At 43.6% G+C, this 27,357-nt stretch overlaps 1 protein-coding gene across 2 annotated transcripts in view; it reads right to left on the reverse strand.

The window, feature by feature from the left end:
• Positions 1-21,505: 21,505 nt before the first annotated feature.
• Positions 21,506-27,357, reverse strand: part of LOC117397850 (leucine-rich repeat transmembrane neuronal protein 4-like) — a 58,130-nt gene continuing 52,278 nt past the window's right edge. Inside the window, exon 4 of one of the 2 annotated variants that reach the window (XM_059008603.1) lies at positions 21,506-26,947. In XM_059008603.1, the coding sequence (XP_058864586.1) occupies positions 26,765-26,947 (183 nt within the window). In that variant the 3' untranslated portion in view covers positions 21,506-26,764. The remainder of the gene's footprint in view (positions 26,948-27,357) is intronic. The other variant, XM_059008604.1, reaches the window with a different exon arrangement.

Raw genomic sequence — 27,357 nt, forward strand, 5'->3', positions numbered from 1 at the left:
TGAAACACAGCACATTACTTTCCCCAGACTCACACACAAACTCACACGCTCACACACACACTCACTCACACACTCACATTCACACACACACTCACATGCTCACGTATACATGCACACACACACACACACACAGTTCTGTATTGATCGTCTATAATTGGTTTCACAAGCCACTCATTCAGCCTCTGTCACCGGCCACTGTTTCCAATTAGTGGGACCCAACAAATCAGAGCCAGCCCTCCTCACTATGACGGATGGGAGATATGACAGCCAGCCTCTTGATTTCTCTGTTTTTCAATTTGAAGCTGCAAAGAAATTCTCATTGCTCATTTATAGTGCCTGTCGACACGGCAGTGCTGACGAAGCATTTCAAACCCATTGCCTTCTCTTATTAATATCAAGGTCCGTGTTGTTCATTTCAGGTACAATTAACCTGAACCCTTTTCTGATACAATTGTATACTGACACACTGCAAGAAAACGTACACGTTCAGTACATTGTAACTATGCGTAATAACAAGGGCAGCAGTGTGGAGTAGTGGTTAGGGCTCTGGACTCTTGACCGGAGGGTTGTGGGTTCAATCCCAGCTGAGGGACACTGCTGCTGTACCCTTGAGCAAGGTACTTTACCTAGATTGCTCCAGTAAAAACCCAACTGTATAAATGGGTACTTGTATGTAAAAAATAATGTGATAACTTGTAACAATTGTAAGTCGCCCTGGATAAGGGCGTCTGCTAAGAAATAAATAATAATAATAATAATAACTTTGGAACTGTAAGTGCACATGGATGTAGCTACGATGTAAATACACAGGAATTGGAGACACTGTCTGCCAATAGGGGAAGCAGCTGGTTAGTTAGTAAGAAGACATTATGATGTAAGCAGAAATGACAATAGATAATCACACAGGACACGCATTTTAGGACACTAAACAGATTTAAAAGGATCGCTTTATGAGGACAGGGTGCGCGCGTTCTGAATCGTCCGCAAGTAGTCCGAATGATCGGGGGAGATTAGAGTTAATCAGAGTAACAGCAGGTGAGAATGGATTTAAATTTGCAGTTGTGTGAGAATAATAATAATAATCAAAAATAAATAAATAAATAATAAAATATATTTTCATCTTTTTCTTCCTCCGTTTGAAGAAGATCCGGTTTTTTGGAAGCGAGCCCAGAAAGAAGGCCGGGTGTTCAGTGAAAGGGTAAAGAGACTACCTGCCGTTACGCTTAATAAGGCTGTGAAAAAAAGTGACAGTGCAATGGCTTTGCATTACTTTAAAAAATAATCCTTAGTGACCGCTCTGAACGGCTCTGCTTATCACGGCCAGGGTGATAAGCAGAGCAAACGTGAGCGGGGTTCATAACAACAAATACGAGCCACTGAAAATTAAAATAAACTGTTTTCAATCTGAGACTTTCCTCCTGCATGAAAACCCGTTGTTGCTGGCTTTAAAATGATCTGCCGGGAATCTGCATTTGAAATGTTTCCCCGTTCTCTTCTTGGAGTTCTTAGAAAGCACGTTTCCGGTTATTAGTCCTCAGCCTCTGAGAATCCGTAACCCTAACCCTAACACGGATTCATTGAGACAGCCAGCCTGCAACGTGTTTAAATTAACTACGTGACTAGTACCCAGTGATTACAGAGTCTCCTTCCTTTAAACTGGGAGGTGGAAATGTGCAGTGAAATGTGCTCTCCGGAGACGCTTATCAAACAGCTCTTACTGGGAAAGGAAGCACCTGCCAACAGAACACCTGCTATCCGTCAGATCTACTCTTGGCCATTGGGACGGTTCTCTACTGTATAGCTCTGTTTCATATTCCAGGCAGAGAACAAATGATTAATTAATTTGTCATTTACCAGACGCTTTTATCCAAAGCGATTTAAAGAGACGTTTGAGTAGCTACTTCACTTTGATGTATGTCGAAGTGAATAGTTATTTAAAACAAGCTCACATGGGGTTCTCGTAAATATTTTACCACTAGAACTCGGTGATTGACGTGAATACGATTTTAAACATGGAAAGATAATCACATCGCACTTTATGTAATATGAACGGTGAATATAGTTAAAAACTGCTTGGTGAGCTTCAAATAATATGTAATTTTACGCATGTGTATTTCGTAGTAAATAAAAAGTATAGTTTATTTTAATAACATTGCATGTGCGAACTGTGAATCAGCGACGCAGAACGCATTACATTAAAACTATTTTTTGTTTATTTACATACATGTTTGTATCGAATGTAAAGTCGCGGATTTTCTTGGTGTAAAGCAATATTATCACATGCTGGAGTGGGACAAATTATGGGCGAAAACCCGGTAAATGCAAACCTATAGTTTATGGAAATCGGTAAAAACGGAAATTAAAGAAATGATTGCATTATATAAAAAAGCAAAAACGACTAGACTGACTTCAGATGTAACTGAAAACACGCGTGTGCTTGTGATATAAGACATATCCGAGGCTCCACTCCATCACAGGACGCTTGACTGAGTCTCGTGAAATAAACGCGGTGCCGATCAATGATGGATTTATTGTTGCATATCTAACGAAGGAGGCTGAGATCACTGAAATACGTTCGCTCGAAACACACACTGTAATCATTGTAGAATTAATTGAACAATAACACTGGAGAGCCTCTGGACTGACCAGGCACAGCAAGGAGAAGTAATCACAAAAATGGATTAGTGTCCCGTCGCTGGATTAGTGTGAAGTCAGCAGGCGAAGAAACTCGAAATATACCTCTGGAGAAAAAACAAAATCAAAGTGTGCTGGTGATAAATCATGCTGCGTCAAGCAGGTCCAGTAATGTAATTGCCACATCATGGCCAATCATATAGGCTTTGAAATGACCTGGGTTTTACACGTATTGATTGAATATGTTCCATCCACACTGTACAGAAAGGCTTCAAGACATGAACTGGAATGCATGCAATAATGAAGCATTCGTGGTACTGACAAGTACAGATTGAGGGAGAGTTGGGGGCTGTGTTACAGTATAGAGGGGTACAGATTGAGGGAGAGTTGGGGGCTCTGTTACAGTATAGAGGGGTACAGATTGAGGGAGAGTTGGGGGCTGTGTTACAGTATAGAGGGGTACAGATTGAGGGGGAGTTGGGGTCTGTGTTACAGTATAGAGGGGTACAGATTGAGAGAGAGTTGGGGGCTCTGTTACAGTATAGAGGGGTACAGATTGAGGGAGAGTTGGGGGCTGTGTTACAGTATAGAGGGGTACAGATTGAGGGAGAGTTGGGGGCTCTGTTACAGTATAGAGGGGTACAGATTGAGGGAGAGTTGGGGGCTGTGTTACAGTATAGAGGGGTACAGACTGAGGGAGAGTTGGGGGCTCTGTTACAGTATAGAGGGGTACAGACTGAGGGAGAGTTGGGGTACACAGATATACTGTAGCTCTCCCTTATGTTTTTGAAAAGCTTTTCTTCCTCTGAGTGGATATGAATTGATTTCAGAGCATACATAGTTTTGTATTAGAGACCACGACTGTCAATTCAAAAGGCAGCCCCACAGGCTGCCAGCTATTCCTGGGAAAAGAGAAGAAGGAAAATAGAAATCAGTGGTGAAGTCGAGATGGCAATCTCAGGGGTCGGAGGGTTCGAGAGGAGCTGGGGGAGAAGCGAGATCGATAGCCCACAGAAATTGCCATGTTGATAAGTCCTCCCAGTTAGTGTGGAGTGGAGTGGAGGTCTGGGAGGAAATGTCTTTATTTATATACCTGGCGAGCCTTCGCAGATTCAATTGGACTTGAGTTGGTAACGGAGATTGAATATTAGAGCAAGGGAGATAAGGAAACCCACTGGGCAGTCCCTGTGCTGTCTGCCGCTGCACTAACCTTCCTCACCAGATTACATGCTCCTGCTTTACGAGTTTAGAGCTCATTAAAAAAGTCCCAGGCCTCTCTCAATAATATAAGAGACTATGTTAATACTGCCACCAAACTCCTTTCCTTTAGGACCTGAGCAGCTGGATTGAAAGCCAGGTCTCCAGAGACGAGGGAATTAGCCTGCTGTCTGCGTCTCAGTCCCCCAGCGGCTCTGCTCTTCAGCAAGCCTTATCCTTTCAGGCTGGATAAACTCCGCAGCCTGGGGATTTCAAAGCCGTCAGCCTGAAACAGGAGGCGAGCAGAAGGAACCCAACTGCTCCCGTTCCCCTTCGTCAACCTGCTCAAGAAGCAAACGCACAGCTTCACCGGGTCTCACTGGCTTCTGAGCACAGCATTTAAAACTGTGCAAAGTTTCAGGCAGGAAACTCAGAACACTCCTGCGGAAACGATCATTCGATTGACCCGGAAAATCATCACCTAACGTCAAGCAGACATTGCACTAAGGAGGTGACTCCCACATTCATGTCCACCTTCAGTCAGTGGCAGCTAACAGAAGTATTCAAGCTAGATTACGTTTAAACCTCTGGTCACACATCACACGAAGTGTATCTAATTACTGTGTATTTACATGGTAGTTACTTAGTAAATACATTCATGCTTACACATGATTACAATGTTATTATGCATAGTTACAAGGTACTTAATGTGCAATATATGTAAGTGCATAATTATATCAGAAAAGAGTAAGGGCTAGGGTTAGGGTTATCTTGTGCAAAGGGAGTTTAGGAGAGAGAAGCTTTAAATACATTTAAACAGCCGGGTCAGAGAGGGATTCAGCAGCATGACACCTCCCCCCCACCTCCCCCCCTCCCCACCTACCGGCCTCCGCTCTACCTACAGCAGAGAACAAGCAAGATCTGTCCCGATGTGCACAGGACAGCTTGATTAATGATCTCACAGCAAGCACACAGCGCCTCTCTCAGCACGCTGCTAAACTTCTTTCGCTATTAAACTTTTGTTCAACTGCAGCTTGAAACCCCAAATCGTTTTCAGTCCTGACCACGGGATCAGTAACAGCAAGCAAGCTGAGCGTTCAGCAAACACGTTTTCCTGAGTTAAAGAAAGTTCTCACTTTGCATGCTTTACTTTCAGGTAGTTGGGTACACCGGGTCATTTCGCCTCATCTTCGGGGTCGAAGCGCATGACCGCCTGTGGAAGCATGTCTGGAATTGCTGGGGTTGCATAAGGTAGAAGTGTGAACGGGATATCTTGGTTAAATTGGACCCCTGAGTATTTGAGTGGTTTAACTACAATTTCTGAGACACATGTAAAAAAAAAAAAACAACTTTTATTTGTTCTTTTAAAACCCAATTAAAATCCACCCTATTCAACCAACCCGATATCTGAGAGCTAGTTACTGAATCAGCATGGCTAATGTATTAAACAAGGAAACTTATTCCACTCCAGTAAACAATTAACTGCTATGTGATTAATTAATACATCAAGACGCATGTTTGATTGCAAAAGGGGCAGAACAATCTAGTTCTTATGCGTTTAACAGGGTCTTAAACGCACAAGTGATCTACCTCCTTTTATCGTGCTGTAATTAGTGCATAATTAGATTCTGATTAGCAGGCTTTTAATACAAGTCTTATCTGGATCCTCATGTGAAACAATTGGTTGCTAATCCTTTCATTGAACATCCCACCCTCACTGCAAGCAGGCAGGCAGGGAGAGGAATCCAAACTCCATTAAGAGCTCTGCTGTGTGGTTATCTTTGGTATTGGGGAGGGGTGTCAGTATCTATTCAACTTGCCTTCACAATCTGCCAGGGGACAAAGACTAATTCAACAATCCCTGTGAACCCCGAGCCAAGATCAGCAACTCAGTGCGACCAGTATCCGCTGTGCCCGTGGGAACTGCACCCCACTACCCCCCCGTCCCCCTGTCAAATAAGATCAGGTGAGATGGAACCAGAAACACAGCTTCAGCTCCGTGATGATCGGGAGAGGATTGCTGGAAATGGAACTCAATGAAAGATGAGAAAAAACAACAAGAAGTGAACACATGATCCGCCTCACGTCTCATTTCATCAGTGAAGGGTTTGCTTGTGATTCAGGGACAGCTTCAGGGAATGCAATTAATATTGATTTGAATAGATTATGAATCATTTCACGTGACTCTGTGTTATTTGAATGCACGCATCGGGGCTTCGGAAGAGTGTTTTCAGAGCTGATTATGGATGCCTGCTCTGTGCTGGAGCTCAGTGCTCTCAGAGAATTCTTCTCTTCGTTTGAACAGCCCGGCTGTCAGGCTCCAGCCTGCTTTCTGCAGTTTAGTAGCGAACCTCTTACCTGCCGTCTGGAACTTAAGGTGTATATTTATATTGATGTGCTGGTTAGCAAAATAAATAGTGATATTCTTTCTTTCTTTCTTTCTTTACAGAAAGGCAGGCAGGCAGGTAGAGAGACAGACTCACAGACAGGCAGAGAGACAGACAGACAGGCAGGTATGTAGACACTCAAGACAGACTCACAGACAGGCAGACAGACAGGCAGGCAGAGAGACAGACTCACAGACAGGCAGACAGGCAGGTGGAGAGACAGACTCAAAGACAGGCAGAGAGACAGACAGACAGGCAGGTAGGTATATACTCAAGACAGACTCACAGACAGGCAGGTAGACAGACAGACAGACAGGTAGACAGGCAGGTAGGTAGACACTCAAGACAGACTCACAGACAGACAGGCGGGCAAGCTTCAGTGCTGTCAGTCCCTCTCACGTCCCTCACTCTCAGAGACAGAAACTCTCTCTGAACAAATTGAACATCATCAGTGATAGCGCAGAGTGGGGACTGCGGCAGAAGAAGGGCCCCGAAGGGAGCAGACATTAATACAAAAGAACTGAAGTGAGACATCTATCACCTGACTGTCTGACAGCATCCAGCGCCCTTCACAGTGTGACCTCAGAGGAGGCTGCTTTGGGATCGCACTTCAGCAGGAATTCAAACATCACACAGGCACCTGCAAACTTACTCCTACTCAATTACATTCAACTAAAGACACACTCCCTTCTATCCGTGACACGGAGAGAGCAGCTGGTCTCCATGCCTCAAGCCTGGCCTGGACTGGAGGCTAGCGCCCCAGATCGGAACCAATTATTATTATTATTATTATTATTATTATTATTATTATTATTATTATTATTATAATTATTATTATTATTATTATTATTATCAAAGCATGGCCCCAATATAAATCTATATGCTAGTTTAAAATTAAATGTCCCAGTACTTAATCATTTAAATGTTTTTAGCCAATGACAGGCATACACTTTTACACCACAGGTGGCACTGTTTTCTTTTCACAAAACTGCCAAACTGAGTAAAAACTGAAAAAAAAAGATCTGTCAATTTATGAAAAAAGGACTAAAATCACTGAGGAACGCGGAAGTTCATCCAACAGATCAAAGCCCCACATGGGGGGGAAGCATCAAGCTTTTAAATACAAATGTGCAGAAGTGTTTGCATGGATCTTGCCAAGCAGTTAACTCAACTACTGTGATGCCGACTGCTGTTTTAAATGGATTTAAAAGGGCACTGTGGAAAAGCATGTCTGCATGAATGTTTAATTTGTTATTACGGTCTGTATTAATTGTGTGAAATATTCCAGAGTGTTTTTGCACATGCATATGTGTGGACCTGGAGAATGCAGGGTGTTCTGTTAGCATGGTACCATATAGAAATATGAGCCACACCTGCACAGGTTGTGCCTCAGTCAATGCTGGCTCACAGGTGTTGCAAGCAGGCCATTGGGAAGGACTGGTCCCTCTGTCTGGAGTAGTGAGATTAATGGGATGCCAAGGAGCCTGGAGAATCTGCTGTGCAGAGCCCCGCTACAGGACAGCCTTTCAAGAGGCTAATGAGACTCTGCCTAGCAACCTGTGAGACCACCATGCAAGCAACAATAACTGCATGTCTCCACATCTGCTTCCCACTTTAACCAATCAGTGCTATTTAACAGAGGAAGGAGGGAGGCCGTGTGGTCTAGTGGTTACAGCTGAGAGACTGGGAGGGAGGGAGGCAGTGTGGTCTAGTGGTTACAGCTGAGAGACTGGGAGGGAGGGAGGCAGTGTGGTCTAGTGGTTACAGCTGAGAGACTGGGAGGGAGGCAGTGTGGTCTAGTGGTTACAGCTGAGAGACTGGGAGGGAGGGAGGCAGTGTGGTCTAGTGGTTACAGCTGAGAGACTGGGAGGGAGGGAGGCAGTGTGGTTTAGTGGTTAGAGATGAGGGACTGGGAAGGAGGAAGTGTAGTCCAGTGGTTCAGCTGAGGGACTGGAAGAGAAGTGATCCCTCTTCTTAGAAACCAGCGTGTGCAATCCATGTGCAGCTGAGTGATTTGGAAGAGAGAGAGGCACATTAAACACAATGACCATCCACTCCTTACTGTTTGAGCCCTCAGTCACACAGACACTCCCGGTAGAAGCTGTGTGTCTGTGTGCATCACAGTCAGAGACAGTAATGGTAAAGTTTGACTGGTAGCTTCAGCCTGCAATAATGTCCACACTGTTAATGTGCAGTAGTCTTTTGCATTTTATTTTTAATATGAGGAAAATACTGCCATAAAACACATAAGTTCAGGACCACAGGCAGATTTGTTTTGGAAGTGTACAGTATATGGATAGTAAGAGAATGAATAGAGGTTTCCAATATTATTCCTGGTGGCAATATTATGAAAAGAAGCTGCACAATTAAAACCACATGGATAATGTACTGTTTTAAACAAAGGGTATTCATTCCTAAAGCTGGCGCCTCTGTATAGAACATATATAATCAAACTTTCCCCACGTGGGACACTTGACCCCTATAAAGGAGTCAGAATTCCCAAAACAATGAGCACTTAACCCAGAGCGGTGTTTAAAATATACCCCAGAAGGCTTCTAAACACCCTCACAAATCTGTTGAACTCGTTAACTCCCACGTTAGCTGAGTAGGTTTCCACTTATGGATAAAAACTGCTTTTAAAGCGTGTGTGTGTGTGTGTGTGTGTGTGTGTGTGTGTTTTTTTTAACTGGTTCATTGTATCAAGCTGCTTGTTATTTTTTTAAAGCACCGTTTACGATTGCCAGCCAGCGAGCGCCTTCTAAATAACGAAGAGATTGTTTCTTGTTTTTTCTTGCTTTCCTAGAACTCTCCTCGTTTGTTTGAGCCTGTTAGGTTAATAATGAGGTGACCTGGGGAAGGGCGAATAATGGGCCATGACAATGCAATTACACCCCCCCCTCCGAACCGTCCTTTACTGCTGTCACACTAATTATCTAGTCTAATCAGTTCTTCACCCACACCCAGGAGTGAGCGAGCCAGCGAGGGGAGGGGAGGGAGCGAGGGAGGGGAGGGAGCGAGGGAGGGGAGGGAGGTGTTTCAAGAACATCTCGGCAGAGACCCGGCTTTTCATCTCCACACAGTGAAAACATTTACAAATCCAATTCAGGGCTTGACGCTGGCTGATTTCAGGAAGAGGAAACTCAATTAGATGAAGCAAGTTTGCAAAAGGGAACAGCGCGAGAGCTCGGTGGCACAGAGAGATATTTTATTTACAGCTGTACATTTAGAATTACTATTACAAAGCCCCGAGGAGACCCCTTTAAAGGATTGAAAAAATCCATGCCCCCTTTCATGTTATGAAATTGTTTTTTTGTTTTTTAAAATCTTAGTAAATAATAGATACAGATGTAAGCCTTTACACACCATTACAATGTTGTCATGCATAGTTACAATGTACATGATGTGTAATTATTTATGCATGATATAACCCTAATCCAAACCCTAACCCTAACCCTAACCCTAACTCTAACTCTAATTCTGATACAATGCAAAAAGATTTTCACATTAAGTACATTGTAACCATGCATAATACCATGATATATATATATATATATATATATATATATATATATATATATATATATATATATATATATATGAATATGTAATCGCAAAAGTCTACCGGAAGCCATAGTAGTAGTACAATATTTCATGTTAGAGTTCGGAATGCCACATTTGTCAGTTTTTCGTTAAGTATTCTATAGCGTGACACACAATGTTTGTCCACAACTGTAGCGCTTCATTAGAGATACTGCTGACTGGTAATGATCCCGGTTGGGGTCTCATGAGGCTTTTTATTTCAGGACTGGCCTTCTCTATTCAATTATCTCTGTGCTGCTGAGGCCTGTAACCTGGTTTATGGAGTGGCGTGGCTCTGTGACAGCGCGCTGATGGACTGTGGCCATGGCTGGCTGTTCGAGAAGGCTGGGCACTGCAAACAGCACATTACTGTCTACCAGGATTTACAGCCCCGCTGCTTTGATAGACTAGAGAAGCTTCCTTCTCCCCTTCCGGGGAATCTGATGAGATGCTGTTACGCTCTGCTTGTAAATCAGAAACTCTCAGGGAATGATGTATTTAACATTGCGGTGATAAATCCAGGGGAAGAAGCTGAGGGACTGACAGCAAGCTGTCTGTCTACCCGCGTGGCAGGCACTGCACAGGGGAGGGTTTATTGACTTTGAATGGTGAATCACAGCCAGCACTGAACACTGAAGCTGTCCATTCCATCCCCGGACCTTCTGTGTGAACAAGTCTCCTACCCTCTGGCCTGTCTCTCTCCACTGCCATCTCTGTCCTCTGGTCCTGGTTTCTGTGTTGCACTTAAAGAGTTTGTTAGGGTTAACAAAGATTTTAAAGACTTCAATCAAGCCCCCTCCAATAGTTCTTTGTTCTGGGTAAATTCCGTTCCTTTAACCTCATTCCGTCACAGCTCATTCCTTTAAGCTCAGAGATGAGTCTGGCTGCTTTATTCATTGGACTCTCTCCAAGGCTGCAGTGGAGTCTCATACAGAACCCACACAGGGATGATGAACGATCATTTTAACTGTTTTTTCATAACAGACACAAGCCCTGTACCAGAGGATAACTACATTAAATACATGTGGGAATCTTCTGTCTTTCTCCAGCATTTTAAATCTTTGTGGACATTTTTTTGACTGCCTATCTGTGCCATCTATCCTTACTAAACGCACCAGTAATGGTTACTGTGACCCCTCCCTGCCCTGCTCTGTTAAGTCCTCTAAACAAACTGTGTTTGTTTGGGTTAAGGATAGCCTTGGAATATCAGCTTTATTGTTTATTGAATATCTGTCCACCTTGCCTTTTTGCATTGTTTGTTGGGCCATGGGTATGTTGACTTTGTGCTGTAGCTGGCTTGAATAATGGATGTTTAGAAGGATGCTGTGCACAGCAAAGACGATATCAGTCTCTGTACCGCACTGATATGGAGAGGCAAAAATCAGCAACGTATGTAGGCAGCCTTTTACATGAAGTGTCTCTAATTACTGTGCATTTACATAGTAGTTACTTATGTATGCTTACAGATCATTACAATGTTATTATGCATAGTTATAATGTACTTGACAATATAACCCTAACCCTAACCTTAACCCTTTTCTGATACAATTGTGTGCTTACATATACCATGCAAAAAGTTTATGGAAAACTACAAAACGGTATTAATTCAATATGTTAACATAACATTATTCCACAGGTTCCTTTCGACTTAATGAAGCAAAATGAGTTAATTCTATATAGAGGGGATGCAAAACCTGTGTCCAGAGCTGTGGAGCTCAAGCAGTAAATTCAATGGATAGAAGCAAGTGGCTGGAACGCAGGGAAGAGGGGCAGACTCTTCTGAAGAAGCGAAATGTCTACATCAAAGAGCAACACATCTTTCAAAATTAGAAGCCTGAGAACCAGAGGCTGCAGCAGCAGAGAGTCGTACAAACGGAGGGTTTCAGTAAGAAGGACTGCATGGCTGCAGAGGGCACCTTTTCCAGTCCCATAAACTAACCCACCTGGTTTGTTGTCTCATTGAAACTGACAATATGCATGTAGGAAGTGCTGTTCACACTACTGAGAAGTGCTGTCAAGCAAGCCTAAAGTATATATTCAGGTTATAAACGGCTTGTGTAATTGTGTATACAAGGTTTAGTGCATTTGCTTTGGAACAGTCGACCTTATGAATTTTTCTTGACACAGCACATGCACCACCCTCATTATTAATTGATCTTCATGACTTCTGTGCTGAGGTGCAATGGCAGCAAACAGGAAGCTACAATGGGATGAGGTTGCCATTGGTTGAAGGGTACCACAGTGGTTTTGTAGTTTGACCAGTGGGATCACAAAGGTATGAATACACACTGCCGCCCTACCGTATCAGCACTAGACAGATGTGTGCTACCACATCAGGACCTGTGCGCTGTGCAATATCTGCTCCCAAGCCATTGCATGTTCATTGGCTTCTGCTAGGCTTGATTCCTTAGTCAGTCTATCTTTATAACTATAAATCTGTCGCCATTAAATGTATAGACCTTACCAGTAACGATCTGTTAATGCTAAATGTCAAGGTTATTTACAACAAAACTGCCTGACTTTATAAAGGACGTTATCTTTAGCGTGCCACGAATCTGAGTTCAATGGAAACTGAACTGGTATGCAGAAATCTCCTTATATAGTGTGTTCATATACTTCACAACATTTAAACACTCCAGGATCTTAAAGACAGGTGCCTCATACTTCATATCTCTAGCTAAGACTTAGCCCTGCATTGGGCTCCCGAGTGGCGTTCTTTTTTTTATTTTTTATCATGATTCGATTTGTCTGTTGTACTTTATGGATTTCTGTTTATTGTTAAAAATGTATAAAAAAATGTACAAAGAACCGCTTGAACCTTCAAGCAAGCTTATTCAAACATATTGGATTATATTTTTGGAAATAAAATATTTATGTGAATATAGTGTGCAGTGCTCATGCATTCTCTTCTCTGTGTTCTTTGTACCATGTGAATGTATTCTCTGATGGACCTTTCCAGGCGGGAGGTGTATATATATATATATATATATATATATATGGGTACAGTCTTTGTATATATACATCAGAAAATCAATAAAGAAGTCAGGATGAGGAATAAGCAGCACTGGACTCTGGAGGAAACAGCAAGGCTTCTGTGCTTCACAGCCGGTCAGCGCATTTCTTTCTGAAAATCTTTTACTAGCTGAACTCTATCGATTTCACAGAGTGCAGCTTTTGCAAAATTTTATAAAAACCTTTCACTTTCTTTCTTTGCAACTTTACAGAAATGATTTCCTCGGCCCACTTTAAAAGTTATGAAAGCAAACGTCCCAATTGCACATGCTGTATGAAGACCAGCTCCCACTCAGGGTTAAATGATAGTTGGCCAGCCAATCCCATTGGAAATCAATGCCGCATGGATGCAGGTAAGTTTGGACTTCCATCTTGTAATGCTTTTACCTTGATTAAATTGAAATCTGTGATGGGTCTCATCATTCCAATGCACAGGCTGGCACATAATGGGACACCTTATTCCTGTGAGAGGCCCAGGACTGAATGTTACTACGGGAAGACCTGAGACCTACACCACGGCTTCAAAGCACGTTGAGGAAGAGGACAGGCAGAGAGGTATGTGGAGGGCAGAGGGCAGTGCAGCTCATTACACTTCAATAGTGCCTTGCCTGCTTCTCGGTCTTGCGGGACTTCCGCACGGCATGTTTGTTAATTAGAGAGTAATGAAAGACACAGCTGGGTTTGTATCTTTAATGTAACACAGGTCAGCGAGTGACTAATGATTCGGAGAGCGCTGCTTTCTTTCCTTTCATCCCCCCCCCCCCCCCCCCCGTGTGTCTCAGCCAACGGAACCATCATCTCTGCAACTCGTTTGTTTGTGGGATTCAAAAACCTGTAATTATAAATCAAAACATTGTCTGGAGATAATTTATGGTTTCAATTAAATAAGTGCATACTTAAATTGAAACCCCTATTAAAAATAAATATAAAAATAGCAGAGAATGCTTTTTTTTATTGGGCCATCCTTTGTAAAATAAAATAGAAATGAGATTCAAAATGTGAGACATCCATGCAGCTGATTAGCCAAGGAGAGCAATCAACAGGAAAGGTTATTGGGACTGATATTCACCTGGGACAGCTGGAGGCTGCTAGAGATTGGAGAATGCAGGCAGATTGCTGCAACTACCCTCTGACCTGACATTGTCCTGTGGTCAGTCTCAACGAGCCTTGCTCTGCTGGTGGAGCTCCACGAGAGGAAGAAACTGCGGTATGCTGAGTGAGTCGCTGCAGTGGAACAGCAGGGGTGGAGAGTCCAGGTTTATCCAGTAGAGGCGGGTTGTCGGGTATATAGTTAAGGCTCTATCCAAGGAGGCGGAGGAGAAGTAGAAGCTGGCTGTGGTTGATTAATAAGAGAACTAATCAACCCAGATAAACATTCAATGATCAATTATTGAATTGCTCCTACAGAGATCTTGTGCTACTATTGTCAATACGGATCTATTGCATTGCCATTGCAGTGCCCCTGTCTGTCTGCATTGCCATTGCAGTGCCCCTGTCTGTCTGCATTGCCATTGCAGTGCCCCTGTCTGTCTGCATGCCATTGCAGTGCCCCTGTCTGTCTGCATATATATATGTATATGTTGTAGGCCTGGTTAAGTATTAGTGTAGTGGACTGGAAGGCTTGTGATCAGAGCTGCACAGACAGCTGGCTACTGGAAATGTGTTTGGAATCCATGTCACTTTGAATCTGAGTTTCAAGAAAACACAACCCAGCAACAGCTAGGCTCAATGCCAGTGTGCTTTGGAACCAATGAACACGCACTGAGCTGAAAGAGCTTCACACTTTCTGACATATGGGCAGCAACTGGGGGTGACACTGTGCAAACCCAAACGCCTGCTGAGAGACACAGGCTGTGATCTGGTCAGTCTTCACAAGCTGAGTAGTCATTGTTCATTATTATTCAAGTTAGAACAAACAGGGTGTGCAAAATCAAATCACCTTTATTAATCATATTGGTTTCCAATTCTTTTTCTCATGACATCCTTTAAAAATGGAGCTCAGCCAGGTTCATAGCAATGTGTTCTCTTCTAATGACCATTACATGGTCATAGTTAGTTCCCCACCAAGGCTGTTTTCATCAGACTAATTTGTCTTCCCGGCTGACGATTGCGTTGTGATGGGCTAGTTGAATTTCTTGCTGCTGGTACTAAGACTCAACGAGTCTTGCAATGAGTCTGATGGTTTAAGACTGTAATTGCTGCAATAAATTGACCCATTGGTCTCGCTTGTCAGAGCCTTTCAGTGCAGCTGGCTATAGCCACAGCGAGGCAGCGAGGGAGGTCCCAGTGATCAAACCCTGCCCCCCCACCCCAGGAGAAACCTGCTGCAAGGCGGAGAAAAGGGGAGGTGGTGGGAGAAACCAAACGAGACAGCATAGGGGGAGTGTCAGGTAAGAATAAAAAGCATGTGCTGTTTTTCTGATTGGCATGAAGATAATATAGTTTAATTCCAGAAACAGCAATCTATATATACATTGGGAACCCGATAGGATTTAAAAAACATTCTGAAAGGAACACACTTCTTACCCAGAATGACTCAATTACCCCTACCTTGACTCCATGGAAGTGAGCTGTTTCTGTGTTAATATCTGCAAACAGGCTGTTGTATGAGCAGAGACACACAATGAAGGGGGGGCCGTGTTTGCTCACTGGCACATTTCAGCTCTGATTAGGCCACGACAGAGCAGATTAGCTGGTAGACGGAAGCATCCAAGCATTGCAGAGCGAGTTCTGACTCCACGAATGCGGAGTAAGTGGATGTGTTTATTTGGGTGTTCAGTGGGATCTCTGTCTCTATCAGGGAGGCAATGCTGGAGAGCTGAGAATTTAAACTAGGATATTGAGCTCACAGAATTCCTCTAGTATTGCTGTCACTTCCCAGGTCTCAAGTGCCATACCTAATGGTAAACATGCATTACATTATATATTTTAAGATATCAATAAATACATGTATTGATCGTCTGTCATTGATATTTCAATGCTACACTATTGCATTCCCTTCTTTCAACAATCACATGGGGAACATTGAAAAGTGCATCTTTGATATAGGAAAATGTGAAACCTGTTAAATTCTGGTCATGCATACAAAATCCAGGACAATGAGCAGGAAGTGCAAAGTGTCAAAGATATTCTGAAAATAAGGCATAGAAACTGAGAACTTTCTTTAGCTCAAAGCTGTACCAGATATCAGATTTTAAAACAATAATACGGGTTTGTTTTCAAAACTGCACCTTTTTAGGACTATGTAGGAAATGGAAGTACAAATCAGGTTTCTGAAATGATTTCTCAGCTCTGCTTTGAAGATGCAGGGTGGTGACGGAGATCAGAGAGAGACCCGGATAGATAAGGACAGTGTAGCAGGTTCGGTGGAGCACAGCTTTGACATGCTGGAGCCCCTGTACTCACCGTCAGTGGATACACAGGCCCATTGGTCTGCTGTCCGCTTCAAGGGACTGTGTGACTGTTGCCATGGATAGTCAATAAGGAGGTGAGTCATGGACTGCAAATTGATTTCTTGCACAAACCCTGAGAGAGGCTTGCTGAGGAGAAGCTGTCTCTTACTGCCGAAAACTCTGTTTCTATGACACCGGGTTGACAACAGGAGCTCTAGCAGCCCCTGGGTAATTGGATCTATAGGTTATCTTGCAGAGTTTTTTTTAGACTAACGTGACATTTGAAAGCTCTATCGATTACATTGCAATAAGCATCATGGCTTAAATGCCAAAGAATGAGATATTGTTACACATTGGCGTTCTGATATTGGGGATTCACACTGATTAGATTTCTCCTCCCCAAATGCAATTTCAAAATGCTGTTTTTATAGAATTTGGTTTCACCTGAAAATGCCTAGTGTACAGCTATGGCCATAAGTTTTGCCAGATATCATGTTTTAACCTAAAATAAAGACTTTGTATGTTTATGTTTGCTATAACATGATGACACATGCTCCTTTCAAGACCTACATAATGACTGCAGACACACAACAGCAGGTTATTCTGGAATCATTTTTGTAGGATTCAGTTTTGTTACCTTGACTACCAGTGTGTATTAATAACTTTAAAAGTGGCACGTTTTTGAAGTAACTCGGAGTTACTTTCAGCATTACTGCCAGCAACAAGGCAGAAAATAAACATTGTGTGCAATCAACATGATTCAGAGGCTCGATTACAAATACAGTAGCACTGAAATATGATTACAGAGGGAACAGAGTGGTTCATCTGATAACACAGCGACACACACATATATATTCTCTGTGGTACTCTCTAAGAGAGACTACCTGGCTTTGATCTGCCAACAGCTTGTCTCGAGAATCCTTAATGCCAATGCAAACGAAAATTGCGAATATTTGTACCCCCAGGGGAACAAATATTAGTTCCCACCAGCGACCATTTGTTCCCCACTACATGCATGATTGTTATTTATCCTATTTTTATCCACATTATGCATTGCAAACATCATAAAGGCCAATGTAAAAAATGAATTGATGATAGTTACTTTTGAGCATCTGCCAGAGGTGTGTGGAGGATGGAGGATGGAGGATGGAGAATGCAGGGGGTTGGGAGTCACAGAGCCCCAGACTGGAGCCTCTCCTCCCTGCTTATTAGCAGCTGTGCGTTTGCAATGACACACGACTCTTGTGCTTGTTTCCAGCCTCGTCAGTTTGATGAAACAGCAGTTTTCATGTCTCAGTAAATGGAGTTGCTGACCTCTCTGTCTCCGGGCTACATGCCTGCTTTTGTGAAGGATCGCAGATCAAGACTCGGGCTTTACTGCCTAACGCTGTTTATCCTGCCAGATTAAGAGCATAAGATCCAGCCTGGGGCAAGCTGCAACTACAGACACCTGCCAGGTACAGCACACACTACAACTACAGACACCTGCCAGGCATAGCACACACTGCAACTAGACACCTGTGCAAACACACAAGGTAAAGACAAGTAATAATGATGACACCAAAAGAAGAAAAGGCTATCAGAGCATTTAATATTTCAGCAGGATATCAAAGAAAACTAAGACACTTCTTCTGTTAAAGACAAGGAAAGCTTCAGACAACAGCAGGTGCCTGTCAGTAACGTGTATGATTGATTGAAGGCTCTCAAATGGCCAGTGAAAAGCCACGCTGCGATAGCACATGGTGAAATATTACATGTTCTTGCAGTCTGTCTGAATCCGTGGCTGTGTTGCCCTCTTGCGTCTCAAGGTGATGTGTTTACAGTGTGGCGCTGTTATCAGTATATGAAGACATTCTATTTCAGCGCAGAATTGAGCAATATTGTGAACGCAGCAGATTTAAACTGGAGTGGCAGCAGTAATTCTCCGACATCCAGACATTGTCAGGGCTTTCCGGACTGCTCAATCGCGCCTCTGTGCATGGAAATGACTGATTAGGAACTAACAAGCAGATGTCCTATTGCAGCGATGCAGCAATTCATTATCACAGTCCGTTCTGCACACCGCTACCCCTTAATGTCTCATACTGGGAACCCTATTCCTCTGCCCATCTTCAATGGCAATGCAGTGCTGTATTAGGGGCAATGGAATGGAACCACAGTAGGAACTCAGGCATAACAACTGTATCTCAATTGATGGCGTGAACCAATACACCTGAATGGTAATCCACAGCAGTGTGAGATCATTATCAGACATTGCATTGCTCATACTATGCAATATCTGTTCCAGACCTAGTGACATTGCTGATTATGCTGTGGCCTGCTAGGTAGGTAATACTGGGGTTATATTGGTGATGGGGTTTGCCTGTAAGGATGAATGGAAGCTGGTGGAGCATGGTGTTCATCTGACAGCTTTGATGTGTGAGTGAGAGAGGGCTGAGGGAGCAATGGCTATTGCTGATGACGACTCAATATTATAGGGTTTTAGAGACACGCAGCTCTGTGCTTTCCAGAATCCGCTGGGAATGAGGTTAATTTAAATGAAAAAGCTTTTATAAAATAAAACCCCATGAGATGTAAATATCCTGTTGTAAGCACTTCCTTAATTAAGATTAAAGGCATGTAAAAACAAAGGACATGTGATCAATGGGGCCCGTCAGGTGGCTTCCTCGACAGTGCGTCTGATTAGATTGGAGGTGATAAATCCGGGCCTCAGAAAAGCAGGATTTCTGCGAGTTGTAAAATTGGTCTCTGTCTGGGAAATGTAAATCAATTTGACGGCGGCAGATTGATGGAGCTTTTCTGCCTGAGCGCTCTTCGGATCCTGGTAATACTGCACTGTGCAGCAGGTAGAGGAGAGTGGAGGGGGAGAGGGGGAGAGAAGGAGGGGTGGAGGGAGAGAGAGAGCACACAGAGGGAGGGGTGCAGGGGGAGAGGGAGCGAGGGGAAGTACAGGGGGAGAGGAGGAGGAGGAGGCTAGAGAGGAAGAGAAAGCGAGGGAGGGGGAGGGATAGAGCAGGTGTGCACTGTACCTTTTGTTTCTAGTTTCTTTTCACAGTGTTTCTTTTTGCATTTTTGTATTTCAGTTCTCATACAGTCTTGTGTATTGTCACCTGGCCTCCTGTTGGTAGTGGCCCGTGGCTTTCCAGTGTGCTGAAAAAGCAATAAATCTTAATCCCTAGAGAGGAAGGGACTCAATAAATAATATCTAATGCAACACTGAATAGGATTGTGGGCACTGCAGTATGAAGCCTGGCACACTCATACACCCAGACATTCGATACATTGTCACGGACGGTCTTGCCAGTATACATCGAAATTACTGATTAACGTGTAACAAGCAGATGTCCAATTGCAGTAATACAACCCATTATCTGGTTAAATTCATTAGCAATGTCATTAAAAACTATTTCTCATTTCTCTCCTCATCCCAGCAGCTGACGAGTTATGGAGCAGGTCAGTCTCCATGCCTCAAGCCTGCCCTGGACACTCTCTCTCTCTCTCTCTCTCTCTCTCTCTCTCTCTCTCTCTCTCTCTCTCTCTCTCTCTCACTCACTCCTTCTCGCTCCCTCCCTCCCTCTCTCTCCCTCCTCCCTCTCTCCTCCTCTCCCCCTCCCTCCCCCTCTCTCATCCTCCCTCCCTCTCTCTCTCTCCGTCCTCCCTTCTCCCTCTCTCCTCTCTCTCCCTCTCTCCTCTCTTTCCTCCTCTCCCCCCTCTCTCTCTCTCACTCCCTCTCTCTCTCTCCCTCCCTCTCTCTCTCTCTCCCCTCCCTCTTCCTCTCTTTCTCTCCTCCTCCCTCCCTCTCTCTCCCTCCTCCCTCTCTCCTCTCTTTCCTCCTCTCCCCCTCTCTCCTCCTCCCTCCCTCTCTCTCTCTCCGTCCTCCCTTCTCCCTCTCTCCTCTCTCTCCCTCTCTCCTCTCTTTCCTCCTCTCCCCCCTCTCTCTCTCTCCCTCCCTCTCTCTCTCTCCCTCCCTCTCTCTCTCTCTCCCCTCCCTCTTCCTCTCTTTCTCTCCTCCTCTCCCCCTCTCTCCCCCTCTCTCATCCTCCCTCCCTCTCTCTCTCTCCGTCCTCCCTTCTCCCTCTCTCCTCTCTCTCCCTCTCTCTCTCTCTCTCTCTCTCTCTCACTCACTCCTTCTCGCTCCCTCCCTCCCTCTCTCTCCCTCCTCCCTCTCTCCTCTCTTTCCTCCTCTCTCCCTCTCTCCTCCTCCCTCCCTCTCTCTCTCCATCCTCCCTTCTCCCTCTCTCCTCTCTCTCCCTCTCTCCTCTCTCGTTAGTTATTGCAGTGTTCAGTCCTGGGCCCTGGGGGAGATGGTGCTTTGACAAATTTACACCGGCGCTGTAACAAGACAAAGAAAGTCTATGGAAATATCTATTTATCTAAACGTGCGTGTCCCTGTCTCTCCCCGCGCTGCGTGAGACTCGATGCTTTCTCATTTCATAAGGAGGCAGGATTTAGAACCAGAGCGCCACACTTTGCTCTCTGAATTGATGCCCCACTCTAGGTAATGACAAGCTGGTTCTGTTAAAACACTCCTGCGAGTGCGCTACCCCCTCCCTCCCGCCCTCCTTCTCTCCCCCCTGCTGTACTCTCACTCACTCTTTCGTTCTCTCTTTATGCTGAGTTTACAATCTGATTGAATTTGGGTCTCAGTTCCGCACACCAGGTTCTGTGCATTCACATCTTCTTTGGTGTCCTGGCTTTTCTTTGTAATGCTCTGCAGCCGGCAGTTATACAGTGAATTCTCCAGCACAAGATGAAAGTGTGGAGAGCCTTCTTTAAACATTGATCGAAGGTGTTCTGTTTTCTCTTATTTAGGCTGATCATCAATAGCCTGGTGCAACTAGGAACTGAGGAGTTGAGGAGCTGTGCAGTGCAGCCGCATGCAAGCAAAGGGGCCAGGTGCTAATTGGTTTATTGCTTATTAATGATGGTCCGGCCCCATGGATACCAGAGCAGCGGGAAGCCAGTTACTTTGTTCTGTTGCTGGGATGAGCAGATAGGATGAAAGCCAGCGGCTTCAGAGCCCTTTACTAAACTGAATGGAGCTAAAGTGAATAAAAATTGAAAATAAAACAGGGACTTTTTTCCCAGTTATTCTTAATCCAGAAACTTAATTCAGTCAATGGCAATCCTTTGTGTTTTCAAAGTTTATTTTTCTAGTTCTATATACTTGAGAAATATATATATATATATATATATATATATATATATATATATTATATACAGCATATTAGATTAGTTTAGTGCTCTGCATTGTTCAGCAGAGCTATAATAAATAGTAAAACAAACACACACACACACTCCTGCACCTTTATTTATTTTTTTATTTTTGTTTTATTTTTCATCATCAAAACTTTACAAAACATTTCGGACGATAATATATTTAAAGAATTAGCCATGTTTTGCCTGGATTCAAGCTGCCAAAGAAACGATATCGATGTTTTAGAAAACCAAGCGTAGAGATTACTTCCAGAACATTTACACCCTGCTTAACAAACCAGCTTTAAAAAAAGAAAAGATAAAATCAACAAAAGACTCAGCTATAATGCAACTTGATTCAGCAACATTGCTGTGTTCTAGATGAATGACACGACGGACTGATGAAAGTGCCCTCTTCTCTTCTAATGGAATAGGGCGACTCGTTCTGGGAGCTCAGACAGCTGATTGTTTTACTCGTGTAAATGTAATATCCCGCTGTCCCACACAATCATGCATTTTCACTGTGTTTACTAAACCAGTTCACACCCCAAGAGCTTGTTAAGGTAACTCTTTCTTAAATACATAAAATGCCCTGATCGGTAATGCTTCCCCATTGGCTGGGAACAGCAATGTGTCAATGCTCCCGCCCTCAGAACCGTTTTCACAGATTCTGATTGGAGAGGTGCAGGGCGGGCCGTGGCTGGTAAATTGGCAGCTTGTGTCCAGAGAAAAAGGCAGTTGTAGATCTACAGATCTAACCAACACACGATGACACAAAGCAAAAGAGGAGAATTTGTAAATGTTTTGACAAGAGGACACTTTTAAAGCATTGCCCTGCCCCAGCTATAACCCATTCCCAATGGAACACGCTTACTCAAGCAGCAGGACCCTGTGTAAGCACCCCCTCCATGGTTTACGAGGAAAAGGAAAAGTTCCAGATCCACCTTTTGAACCGATTATTTTATCCATCAAATAATCAAAACAGAAACGTTTGAAAAATCTGATTTGGATGCATTTTAAGTAAGGCTGTATTTTCTGTCACGATTATAACGGATTTCACGATTTCTGTGAAATGTACCCATTGGTCATTATGTAATATGTTGACCCCCATGAAAATTCCCATGTTGTTTTATCAGTTAAAAATAAATACAGAAAACGTTTGCCTTCTTGACGCACTGCCTGTTACACTGCATTTAGGAACCTGGCAGCTGGTTTAGTTTGCTTCCAGTAAATGACTGAACACATACTGCAGAGAGCTGCATGATTTCTTTAAAATGTCTTCAACCAAAAAGACTCCAGCTGCCTCAAAAATCGGAAATATTTCTGCTAAAGATCACTCTGTCCAATACAAGAAGGGGACATAAAAATTGAAATATTCTACAATTTAGCAGGTACTGTTTTTCATGTAAGCATTTCAACAAAAAATGAGCAATTTTGAATGTGACAATGCATATTTTTCTGCTTTATAAATGTTATCGTGAAATATCTTGACATTTTTAGACTGTGAAATAAGCCATTTCTTTACTGTGAAAAAATACAGCCTTCCTTATAATCCCAGTGCATCACCCCTTTCATAAACGTATTATTTTTGCTTTCAGCACTCCCACTTTCTGTTTTGAAATCAGTGCTTTTTAAACACAGAGACTTCTCTCTTGAAACTGCAGAGGTTACTGTGAAGATGCTAGCTACAGTGTTTGCTTGTGTATACAGATAAGAAACTCTGCTCAGCGTTCTGGTGTTTGTGACGTTGTGTTCTCCTCGTTTACCTCGACTCACGGAAACAAATCCAGCGATCGCTCGGGGTGAGATTTGGCTTTTCAAGATCTTTGTCTTCTCTCGTAAACCAAGTCCTTAAGACTTCAGGTCAAAAGAAAAAAAAAAGAAAAAATGTAATCTATAAATAGAAACAGCTGGCCACGATGATCTCACTGCGGAGCGTTTCCCGGGTGTTCTAATTATTGACATCTCCCGGTTTTCATTGCAAAAGTCTAAACACCTTCAGGGTGAGAATATCACTCCTCCCTGTGATACTGTGATAATACTGGAACGTGTGAAAAGCTGGAAATATGCATCTGTCAGTTAAAAAAAATGATTGATTTTTAGTTCTGTTTCAACATCTTCCAAATTACCAGTCGCTCGTCCTTCTTCAATGATCGTTTATAGCGTCTCTCAAATCTGTCAGAGCTGCTAATGTCCAGAGGATATAACCAAACACAACTCGACACTCAATCAGAAACTCAGCGGTGAGCTACAAGAAGGTCAAGCACACAAGTGTTTTGGCAAAATGTATTTTTCTGTGTCCTCGTTGGGAATCTGTAGAACGAGATCAAACCCTACCTACCTTATTGACATATTCATGAATGTATTCACTGTGTCGAGTGGCGTTAGGATTGCTTTGATTGATCCATTCGGTTTCCATAGAAACCTATAGATCACAGCTGCACAAGGGCGGTCCTTGAGGTCTGGAACCCCCACGGTTTCATAAGCATTGTTAAGCAATTCACTGATGAAGGTCTTGAAGGAGGTTTAATTGGTTCAGTTTAGTAATTTAGGATACAGCAGGGCTCCGGATCTGGAGGACCGGAATCGTGCACCCCTGCTACGGACAGTCAGAGGATGGTATCGGGTCATCAGTATTTTCCTGTGTAGCTACACACTTCAGCTCCAGAAACAGGGACCTTAACCCAACGCAGAGAGAAGTTTCCAAATCATGAACTCTTTTTTTAATCAACTCTAACCGTGATGAGAACATGTTGAGATCTGGAGTACTATCAGCCTGGGACGTCCCTCTGAGATTCCCTCCTATACCCTGAATTCAGAATCAACCAACTCGCCCCCCCCCACCTTCCCCATCCCGCACACGAAATCAACCACCAAACCCTCAACTAATAAAACCATCAGTCTCCAAAATCATATTCCAAAGCCAGCCCCTCTCCTAGGGCATGTTAGCCCCACCCACCACAAACTTCATCCCACTTGACCAATCAAACAAGACTGTATTTGCAAAATCCTCCAATCAGACGATTCCCTCAGAACTTCAACTCAATGTGGCCCCTGTGATCCTGGCACAGAACCTCCTTTTCTATCAGAGCCCATTTGATCTCCAAATCAATTCTGCGCTCCCCTTTACTGGCTCTTCCTTTGGATTCTAATGGGATTTATTAAATTGGCAAGCAAGGGCGTCTGTTATCAGCACAGCAAGATTGATCTTTAAAAGGGATTGAGCCAGTTATTAGGATTGACGACATTCCCATTGACTTGTCCTGAAAGTTGCATCTCAAACAGAATCCTCATTGCCCTGGTGACACTTTGCTGGCTGGGGTTGTCCAGAATGTAGAGGGAGAGGATAATTGAAATTACACTCATCCTCTATACAATTTAAACCAATCCATTTTTTATATTCATTTTGGATCCATTTCAACTGTTGCTGTGCAGAGGGGGGGGGGGTCATTCAGAATGATTGCAGCTCTCCGTTGCGGGGAAAAACCTAGAGATGGTTTTGTCATTTATTCAATACATACCTACTGGAAGCAGCAGGCAATTCACCCATCCAAAAGTAAAATGCCCACCTACACTCAGAGCTCAGAGTGATCACATTTCCTGTGCAATTAACAAGATTGTTTTATATTATATGGAGCAGAGCAGCTGGCAGGCTGGATATAAGAAAACTGTTCTCTGATGGAGGAATCAAAACACGAGGGAAGCTGAAGTCTGAAGCAGGGCTTTGCAGATATTCAGATCTTTAGATTATTGCCCTTGAATGCGGTTTAAACCATTAGGTGTTAATGCAATTGAATAAAACTGGCTAATTACTCAACACAAAGCCTTTGGATCCGATGTGTTTCAGAAGCACGCTGCTGTGCAGCAGAGGGCAATGTCACTTCCAATGTCACTTTCACTGAATCGCCTAACAGGGAGCTCAGCGTAAGGATGCATTTGTGTAAAGTTTATACAGGGATAAGGCTTCGGAATGTATTGGAATTAAAACGAGCTGAAAACTTGATCCGGGGTGGAAAGTGTCACGTCCGGATGATGGAACTCCTTGTAAATCAGCATTAATAACATAACGAATTACTGATCATCTGACATCAGAGCACTTTTAACAGGGATTAACCCCACGTGAGCGGTTATCTTTATCTCTCAACCTGACCTCATTTGTTTGGGGATAATTACTACTGTATTAAAGGAACATCTGCAGCTAGAGCACTTTGTTTCAAACTAGCATTCATTCACTTGGGATAATTACCACCAGATTAATTAAGTAGTATACGAATTGAATTATAACTATTTCTAATTGTGATAAGTATTTTACTTACTGGCATTTGTCACAGATAGATATTTTAAATAGTAAAAGCCGTACTAATAGCAGTGGAAACAGATCTTTCTGGTATAGGAAAGGATGCGAATAACCGTCAGTGTTTCTTGTACAGATAACACACCCTTGCATGTAAATGAAACCCCATTAGTACCAGAGATTTTACAGCCTTCAAGGGAGGACAGTATTTCATTTTGTTTTTTCAAAACTCTCTTCAGGCTCCTCCTTCATTCAGTATAGGCCCCGCCTCCAGCCCAGCGAGGCCCCTCCTCCTCCTCCTGGTCAGATAAATGTTTCAGTAGAAGTAAAGCAGTCCGCTTCTCTGTCTATGTACAAGAAATTCCAAAGTCCCTTCGGAGAGTGTGAGGAGTCTGTACAAGTCCCTCCGCACGGCACCTGGAATGCGTCCCAAAGAAAGTCAAAAAACCCCAATGTTGCCTTCCCTTTGAAGGTGTTACTGGTTACCTTTGATTATAATTTTGCTGTTTTGTAAAAATGAAAACCGTGAGTGATTTTGTGATCGATGATAGAATACATTCCCATCAACAACAACGCGACTGGTTACCAACGACCCCTTTCAAAACGACGTCTTCATCTCCTGTACACCGTGTCATCAAGCACGAGCTGCCCCACTGTCACATCACACTGCTGCATCGTCACAACCACACACAACACAGAAACAAAAACCCATTTAAAATTCAAAGAAAAAAATCATTATCCACTTAGACAAGATGAATATGTTTTCAGCAGTCAAAACAAGATCGTTTTTTGGATCAAGATCATCTTTTTTTTTTTTTTGCAGTTTGTTCACTTTGTTTTTAGCGAACAGCTAGCCAGATAAATAAAACAAACAAGCCGTGTCCAGAGGAGCGTTACCAGCAGTGGCCGCACACCCAGTGAAAAGAAAAGGATACAGAGCATGAGCCATGAGGCTTTGCTACTCCGTTCCATTGTTCTCACAGATTGAACAGCTCTGCAATCCCCACTGGAATCCAAGCTAATCAGTAACACCTCTCAGCAGAGGCTTGGCGTTCTCTGCCCAGCGCTGGATCTCACTGGGGTGGGGTCCGGGTCTCTGTAAGGGACAGAGGAACAGTCTGCACCATGCCCCGCTCCAGCCTGCGGGGGGCGCTCTCGAAGCCCACGTTCAGGTGCAGAGGCTGGTGAGCCTGGCAGTAATCCACGATTGGCTGCTCATAGCTGTAGAAGTTTAGCGAGCTCACCTGGTGAGGGATCTGAAAGAGAGGAGAGAGGGGGAGAGAGAGCGAGAAAGGGGGAGGGAGAGGGGGAGAGAGAGAGGGGGGAGAGGGGGAGAGGGAGGGGAAGGGGGAGAGGGGGAGGGAGAGGGAGAGAGGGAGAGAGGGAGGGAAAGAGGGGGGAGAGGGAGAGAGAGAGCGGGAGAGGGGGGAAGAGAGAGAGCGGGAGATGGGAGAGAGAGAGAGAGAGAGAGAGAGAGAGAGAGAGAGAGAGAGAGAGAGAGGTTACTCAGGAGGTCATTTACTTTTACCCTACAACAGTGGTACTGTTTCTACCTAGCTCCATAATCAACCTACTGTTGGCTCAGTTAATTACCTGGCTAGAACTAGAGACATTCGATTTTGCTGTAGCAAACATGTATTCTTATTTTAAAACAAGGCTAAAAAAA

Source organism: Acipenser ruthenus, chromosome 37, assembly GCF_902713425.1.
Source record: "Acipenser ruthenus chromosome 37, fAciRut3.2 maternal haplotype, whole genome shotgun sequence".
NCBI lineage: Eukaryota > Metazoa > Chordata > Actinopteri > Acipenseriformes > Acipenseridae > Acipenser > Acipenser ruthenus.